This window comes from Hydra vulgaris, chromosome 08, assembly GCF_038396675.1.
Source record: "Hydra vulgaris chromosome 08, alternate assembly HydraT2T_AEP".
Classification (NCBI taxonomy): Eukaryota; Metazoa; Cnidaria; class Hydrozoa; order Anthoathecata; family Hydridae; genus Hydra; species Hydra vulgaris.
The window spans coordinates 49,422,742-49,431,895 of NC_088927.1; the positions used below are offsets into that span (position 1 = coordinate 49,422,742).

Consider the following 9,154-nt stretch of genomic DNA (forward strand, 5'->3'; position numbering starts at 1 on the left):
CAAAAATTTCATTACTAAATGTAATTCTTCCCAAAAAAAGCTTGAATTTGGCTATCGATTCTGGCATAATTTAAATTTTTGTTAAAAAAAATCATATTAATAAACTGGCTATCAATAGAACATCAACTTTTTATTGCTTTTAAAATTGTTGGGTTAATTAATTTAAATTGATATTCTGCAAAACAGTGCAACTAAATACAAGCTTGAATTGTTTGCAAAAATATCTTTAAACTATCTGTAATTACGTAATCTTTATTACATTTTTTGCGGTAAAAAGGTCTTCGGATAAATCCGTAAGGACAACAAACAAATATGGGGAAATCACTGCAGTTTGGCAGAGCGTATCAAAAAAATAAAAATAAAAGTTTTACATAATATATCAAAATGTTTATATTTTTATTTAAAAAATTAAAAACAATCTATTAAGTTGCGTTTTTGTGGTTATTTAAAAAGTGATCAACTTTAATTAGTTTTCTCAATTAAATTTAATGGTTCTTACAAAAAGTGTACTTGATTTTGTCATTTTTAAAGAAAAAGAGTCTTTAAAGTTGTTTTTTTACTACAAACGGTAAATTTAAAGCCATTTCTATATATATATATATATATATATATATATATATATATATATATATATATATATATATATATATATATATATATATATATATATATATATATATATATATATATATATATATATATATATATAGATATATAGATATATTTATATATATATATATATATATATACATATATATACATATATATATATATATATATATATATATATATATATATATATATATATATATATATATGTATATATATATATATATATATATATATATATATATATATATATATATATATATATATATATATATATATATATATATATAGTCATACTAATAAATGTAGCTATGAGAACTTCATGCATCAACTGACTTTGAAGTTAAAATTATTAGTTTAACTTTTAAGTCCCTAAAATTGTTTCAAGTTAAATTATTTAGTTACATATCATGACCGAAGCAAAAGAAGAGGTTGCTGTACCAAGAGACTTTTATGATTACAAGCGCTTACACAGTTATCCTTTAATAAAGGTGATTAAGTTTTTTTTTCAATGAAATATAAATGTACATGTATACATGGCTTATTATATAACAGGCTTTGCCAACACGTGGCTGGAGTAAAAAACTGAGTTGAATTTTTTAATAATACAGTTTTGTAAAAAAAAAAAAAATTTTTTATAATGTAGTTTATAAAATTTACTAACTATTTTTTAATTAAAATATTTTCTGACAATTTAATATCATAATTTAATAAATAATTTAGTTTAGATATAAATAAATTTTAAACAAAATTTATTTATATCACCCGTCATTATTTTAATTAACTTTTAATTTTTAATAGCTTATGAGTTAATTAGGAAGTAAAAGAATAAGAGAAGCATTTTATTATTTTTGCATTTGTTTGTTGATGTTGTGTAGCAAATTGTAATGGTAATTACAATCCTCAGATCAGAATTAAAACATTTAGACTCCCAAGAAACATTGAAGAACAAAAAAGTTGGATTGCTATAATACCAAGATGATAATATTCCTTATACTAACAACATTGTTGTTTGACCAAAAGATTCTTCTTCTTACTTTTGTAATTTTTAGTGGTTATGGGAAGCTGAGACCTGATGACGCTCCATTATTGTTTAATTACATAAAGCCAAGTTTAGTTTCTACTGTATCTTTGCCACTTAAAAAATATTTTGGTTGTAGTAGTGTTCACTGGAAAGAAAATAAATTAGCAACGTTTAATGCTCAAGACAAGTTAGTTAAAGTATTTTTATTTTTTGATAAGGTTTATGTTAAATCCATGTTGCAGTACCTGGTTATAAAGTAATTGATAAAGCAGTTAACAAACCTTATGTATTAGCGAATGTGAGCTTTTTGGTTTTAACATTGTTGAGTGGGCCAAAATCTCTCTTCAAAATGATGTCAGTAAGTGTTTATTTTTCACCATAGTAAAGAAGAAAACTTACATAGGATATTATAATGTGCATTTGACGACAAGCTTCATAGAATTAAAAGATTTAAAATAAAGAATTAAAAATAAACACATGGAATTAAATTGCTTTATGCTTGTTCTTTAAAAAATACTAATTTGGATTGACAAGGTTTTAATTATAGGCCAACAATAAACTGAATTTATTCATAAAAAACACTTTTATTATAACATGAGGTCAGATAAAAAGTTTTCACAAACTGGCTAAGATAAATATAGTTTAGAAGAAAAATTTAGTCTCAATAAATATCAGTTTTCAAAGTCTTATCAGTTTTCAAGTCTTTAAATCATCGCTATTTTATATACAAATTGTTAAGATATTGCCAGTTTAAAAAGTATAGTTTAAGAGATACAAAATATACTTTAAAGGTATGATGTGTAGCCTTCAACTTGTTGTTATGATGTTAATACAAAGCTACAGTATATAGCTAAGAAAATAAAATCATAAAGCTCAACATTAGTTTAATCATTTTGGTAATAAAGAATTGAGTTTTGGTAAATAAAAAAAGTTTAATGATAATAAATAAATAATATTTAATAACCTTAACTTGGCAAGCTGGCCATTTACTAACATGTAACAACATGTAAAATGTAATATTGTTTTAAACCCCGAAAAATTTGAATATAAATTTATGTTTCATAATAACAGCAATATTGATATGTTTTAAATGATCTTAAATGTTGTTATTTCCAAAAGTTCTAAACTAAAATTTTTTTGTTTTTTAGTTAGTTGTTCTAGTGTTGTGTTTTTAGTGTTGAATTTAAGTCTTGTGTTCGATTGTTCTATTCTATTTTTTAATCATATTCTAGCATTGTGTTTTATTATTGTATTAAATTATGTTTTTAAGAATAGGTAAAAAGATTTAGTTTTTAGAAATTTTTAAATAATTTTTGAAATTTTCTATAAACAAACAACTTTTTTCTCATTTTATAAAATGAGAAAATTATTTTATATACAGATTATTAGGTATGTGATACTTATTTATTATTACAATTTCTCTTATTGTTTAATGAATAAAATCGTTAAAAATTTATTAGTTATTTAATAAGCACAAAAATCCTTTTACACTATTGCCCTCAATTTAAAAAAGTGTGCATGTAAGATGTCTTATTTGGATCCTCATAAGATATCCCCTTTAGATCCCCATAAGATATCCCCTTGAGATCCCCATAAGATATCCCCTTTAGATCCCCATAAGATATCCACTTTAAATCCCCATAAGATATCCCCTTTAGATCACTATTACATATCCCCTTTAGATCACTATAAAATCTCTTTTAGATTTATTAGCAGTAGATTATAAACTCAAACTTTGGGTAAAGATAAAGTCTTTGGGTATGAATTTAAAATAAAAGTAAAAATGAGTAAACCTGTCAACATAGTTTTGGTTTAATAACTGCAAATTGCTGATTTGATGCTAAACTCTGGTAACAAAAATTTAGCACAAATAAACACTGGCAATAATAATACAATGAAAAGTTTAATGAGCAAAAAATGAGTACAGAATAAAAAACAGAATAGTAATATTGTTTATTTTCAGGACTGAAATTTTCTCATCATGAACAAGATTTTTATCTACATTTCATAAACTAGAACAAGTTTTTTTTCGCATTTGTCAGTTTATTCCAATTTAACTTTTTTATTAGTTAATCTAAATAAGCAATACTTTCAGTAAAAGTAAAAAATTTTGTAAAGAAAACAATAAACAAACCAATGATGAGTAATTACAAATTCGACAAGCTTTAATTGGTCAAAGGTTTTGCCACAATTTTGTCACAAGAGGTTATTCTGTAAAATATATAACTTTTTTAATTTGAGCAATTTGAACATTGTATAAAAAATATATATCTTTTGTATAAAAGAGTTTTTTCTTATTTTTTTTTAGCACTCAGATATGAATGAAGAAATGCGTGCTGAGGCAATGGAGTTGTGTGTTACAGCTTGTGAAAAGTTTCAAAGCAATAATGAGGTATACTCCAAATAAGTAATACTTTTTTTATATATTAACTTTTTGACCTCACAACAGTATGAAATTTTTTCCTATTTAACCTAAAAAAGGTTTTCTGAACTAAAAGTTTAAAGATTTTGTAAATAATTTTCTTTTTGAGATTCTCCATAATAATCTAGCTAATTTGTTTGTCAAATTTTTTTTATTAATTAAGTGATACGGGGTCATCCATAAATGATGTCAGTAAATATAGGGGGGGAGGGAGTGCTGAAAAGTTTGACACTAATTGACAATGGGGAGGGGGGTGTTGAGGCCAAAATGATGTCAATTTAAATTATTTTTTTAGACTTAATGAGCAGATTTTAATAGTATTTGCATCTACTAAATGGTATAGAAATAATGTTTTGTTTGTGGGGAAATTAATATTAAATGCGGGAATTTGATATTATATTTTATTAAATTATTTATAATATATTATAAATTAATATAATAAGTTTCCCAGAGACATTAAATAAATAACAACTACTAACGTAAAATAAAAATTACTATCGTTTTATTAATATATTACCATTTGACTGTGAATCAAATTATGTTAGAAATATTAACTCTTTGTATATAAAATTCACAATCGCTGTTTGCTCCCTAGCGGATTATAAAATGTGGTTCAAAGTAAACTCATAAAAGTAAACTCATAAATTTGTCATTTTTTGAAATTAAATTGTCTTTATTTCAAATACGAAACTCTAATTGCTCTCTAGTTGATTGTAAAACATGATGCAATGCAAACACATAAAGTCTATTGAAAATTTGAAATGCTAATTTCTCCCTAGTGGGTTTAAGAAACTCTTTTAAAAAGCTTGCGCTAACGATGAGCAAAATCATTATTCTGATTGTGATGTAAACAATACTAATAAATCAATATTAAAATATGGATAAAACCGCATTACTTAACTTATTGATAATCTTGTATGGAAATGCTCATCCCGATAAAAAAAAGGCTAATATCCAGAAAAAAGTCCATAGTATATGGAATTCATTAAAAGAAGAGAAACTGGTGCAAAAGGATCTTGAATCAAGAGTAATGTATTTAATCAATTTATTTAATGAAAAGGCAATGAAGTTCAAGAGCAAGCAATTATCATTTTGGGCCAATACTCCAAAGCAGTCTGCCCCCACGTGTACTCCACTTGAATTTGACAAGAATTCCTCACAGTTTGTTGAGCCCACCAATGAGCGATCTGTTATTGATGATCAACAAAGTGCATTAACTTTGAACAGTGGCTCAAGATTGACTCAGTTCTGAGATTGCAGCTTTAAATTGTGAAGTTGCTAAACTAAAGACTAGAAAGAGAAGTGGATTCATTGTTGAAGCTGAAGAGGATGATTTCAAAAAGAAAAAGAAGAAACTAGCTCATCTATATGAAGAACTGGCCAAAAAAAGTATGATCAAGCTCAACAGAAGAAAACTAGAGAACTGAAAAAAGCTAGAATGGAGGAAATCTGCTTGGAGCATCCAGAAGTCAAAGAACAACTAAAAATCAGAAAGAAACCTGGTCACCGTCATTAGAAGTAGATCAACCTCTTCTTTTGAAGGCGATTATGGATATTGCTCTCCATGGTTTGTCCGCTGATGAAAGACATCGGTCAGAGGTTCTTCGGGTAATAATAGCTTAGCTATACTTGTTAATATTGTATTTGTTAGAACTTTACTCTTAGTTAGTACTTGCACTATTGTAAATATCCTTGAAATGTTAACAACTAATTTCAAGTTTGATTTAAATATAATTTACGAAATAATTCCTGTTTTCTGTAAAAAAGTTAATTTTATCCAAATATATTTCTTTATTATTTAGAGCATTAAAACTCACGACGAATTGACATCTGAGATGAACAAATTTGGATTTGCAATCAGCAAGAGCGCCTATACTCGTCTACTTCCGAGAAGTTACGGAACATTAGAAGGCAAAAGGCACGTCAAAACAGTCTTTGTTAGGTTGATCAGTTCTCAGAATAAATCTCATTTAAAACATGTTGACGGACTCTTTTGCAGTTCAACTATAAAATATGTGGAAGAAGTTTGTTCTATTTTAGGGCCAGATGAAGTGTGTTTCATTAGCCAAGACAACAAGGCTAGAGTGCCAATTGGAATCACAGCAGCCAAAAAACAGGCGCTGTTGTTGATGCATTTTGAGTACCGGGTAACTCTCCCAGACCACAACTGGGTCATGGCTGCTAAACACAAGCTTATATCATCTGTATACGCTGGAATTACGATCAAAAAAGATGGTCTTGGAAAAACAGATGCTGTTACTTATTCTGGACCTACCTACATTGCTGTTCGATCAGGAAAACATGCATCTCCGACCGCCTTTGCTCATGGATTAGACTTTCAGCAGCTCTTGGATATCAAAGAATTCGACTCTATTACCAGAGATCCTCAAACTAATATGGTTAAGCCTATCGTTGTGTTTAGTGTCGATGGAGGACCTGACGAAAATCCAAGATACCAGAAAGTAATTGAAATCAGGATTCACCATTTCTTGAAGAATAATCTTGATGCTCTTTTCATCATGACGAACGCTCCAGGCCGCAGTGCATTCAACAGAGCTGAGCGACGAATGGCACCTCTAAGTAAAGAACTCATCTCGATTCTCAAGGTAATTACATTGACAAAAGTTAATTTGTAAAAATATTAATATAATTTTTAACCTTCAATAACCAACATATCTTTTTAAATCAGCCAGGACAATAGATAAAAATTTAGAAAAACAGAACTTTGGTTTTGCTGGACAGGCTTTGGCTGATATTTGGTCTGATCTACAAATTGACGGTTATCCAACCATTGCAGAGTATATTGATCCAGACAAATCAGAGCTAGAGTCAAGGAGCTTTTTATTACAAGATCAACGTTGCATTGCCGATCATCTTCGTACAAGTCAATATTTTACTCAAATTGTGAAATGTGAAAATCGTTCTTGTTGTCGGACTATTAGAAGCTCTTACTTTACTCTAATTAGAGCAAGATTTCTTCTGCCACCTGTCCCTGTCAACCAAACGAGAGACGGGCTCAAAGTAGTAGATGTCTCAGAAGGAGCAAAAGAATTGTTTCCATCATCCGTCTTTATACTCATCGCAGCAAACATTGAAAGTATTCTTCCTCGAACTGCCAAAGGATTTCCAATTTTGCTGTATGATGCGTTTTGTCCATCAATTCAGTCTAGCCTAGCTGATAGAATCTGTAAAAAGTGCAATATCTACTTTGCCTCTCAAGCTATGTTGAAAAAGCACGCTTCTATTCATTCTTCTGCTATAACTCTCCCTCTAATCAAAAGGGTCCAACCTGTTCGTATCGCTGCCAAGCGTCAGACAGAATTTTTGGCAGTCATCGCCTTGCAGAAGAGTTCGGAAACTGCTGAATGGTTAGATGAAAATGAAGTTGACGCAACAAATTTGATTGTACCTCAAGAATATGATATCCTTTTAGAGCGCGGAGAGCATTCACTACCTATTGTTTCAATCGATGATCACTTCAACAACCCATGGGAAGATTATATTAAAGATATATAATACTATTTGTTTAGTTGATTATTTAATGAGATATCGACTATTATATGATATAATTTGATGAGATCTACTATTATATAAATGTATAATTTAATTAGAAAAAAAATCAATGGTTTTTAAGCATTTTTATTGTTTTTTATAGGGGGGGAGTACACAAAAACTGACATCATATATAACGGGGGGTCGACCAAAAATTGACAGAGTTTGACTAAGGGGGAGGGAGAGTTGAAAAATTGAGAAAAAACACTGAAATCATTTATGGATGACCCCTACACATATTTCACTCAAAATACAAATAATGTTACATTGTACCCATCTCTTTAATACAATATAACAATCTCTTCTTAATATATATCAATTTCTTATTAGAACCAATCAATACCATTTATCATTAACAAAAAATTTTTACTTAATGCCTTTTTGAATTTCTACAGTTTTAACAAATGTAAAGACCTAAATGTCTTTTGATTTATGAAAACTGTTGGAATATAAAAATGAGTCAAATTGTTTACCCAGCATAAAACCTTTATTGTATAATGATCCAATATAAATTAATATGTAAATTAAACTTTAATTATTTGTACTGAAGTAAGTTATTTACACTCTATTTTAATAATATAATTAAAAAATATTTGAACAACTTACAATCTTGGTCCTGAAAATGTCTTTAAAACAAAAATCAACAATGAAGTTATCAATAATCTAAATAACCAATCTGTTAGTTTTTTTAAAGGCTAATGGGTTGCTTCTATTAAACAGGTGGTTTGTAACATACAGAGAAAAAATCTTTATCTATATCTGTGATATTGATAAAGATTTTTTCTCTGTATGTTACAAACCACCTGTTTAATAGAAGTATATGTATCTGTGTATGTTGTCCATTAATTAAAATATATATGGACATATTTAGGCTGCCGCTAAAATGATCAAGGAAAGTTTGGATAAAAAGTTTGGATCTCCTTGGCATTGTGTTGTTGGAGAGAGTTACGGGTATGAGATTACTCATGAACTTAAAAATTTACTTTACATGTTTTTTGCAGGATCTTTGGCTGTAACAGTGTGGAAGTGTTCATAAAGTTTGAAATTTAAGTTATGTAACTTGTATATATTTGTATTTATTTTGCAATTTTATTGATGTTATATTTTATTATTCAAATATGCTTACCGAGCTTTTTGTAGAATTAATGTTGTTTTTGTATATTAAAGCTACATTTATTACCATATTTGTTAAATTGTGTTTCAAAAACTCTTTGGAGAACATCATTATAGCGTGGGGGATGTATACCCCCCATCCCCCTGGATCCGTCACTGCATTCCTTTCATTTCATAAACTTTTTGGAGAACGTCCCTATAGCATTATAAGGATTGTTCTCTCTGAATATTGAATTGCATAGTCAAATATTGAATTGCATAGTCAATTGCAAAGGCAAAACCAGACGTTTTATTAAGAATGTTAATTTTTTACATTGTCTGATTTTTTAATTTTAGTTTATTCTTGCTTTTTTTTTATAATTAAAAAAAAAAGAACATAAAAAAGGGAAAAAAATGTCATGTCAAAAAGAGTAGGAATCTAATGGAACATTTTC

At 28.0% G+C, this 9,154-nt stretch overlaps 1 protein-coding gene across 2 annotated transcripts; it reads left to right on the top strand.

The window, feature by feature from the left end:
• Nucleotides 1-297: 297 nt before the first annotated feature.
• Nucleotides 298-8,789, top strand: LOC100210294 (dynein axonemal light chain 4). Of its 2 annotated transcripts, XM_065803874.1 has the most exons (4): nucleotides 298-568; nucleotides 1,011-1,100; nucleotides 3,942-4,025; nucleotides 8,479-8,789. In XM_065803874.1, the coding sequence occupies exons 2-4, from the start codon at nucleotides 1,020-1,022 to the stop codon at nucleotides 8,641-8,643; spliced, it is 330 nt and encodes a 109-aa protein (XP_065659946.1). In that variant the 5' UTR covers nucleotides 298-568; nucleotides 1,011-1,019; the 3' UTR covers nucleotides 8,644-8,789. The 2 variants fall into 2 exon arrangements, with proteins under 2 accessions (XP_065659946.1, XP_065659944.1); XM_065803872.1 differs by lacking the exon at nucleotides 298-568 and having other exon boundaries at nucleotides 905-1,100.
• Nucleotides 8,790-9,154: the final 365 nt, after the last annotated feature.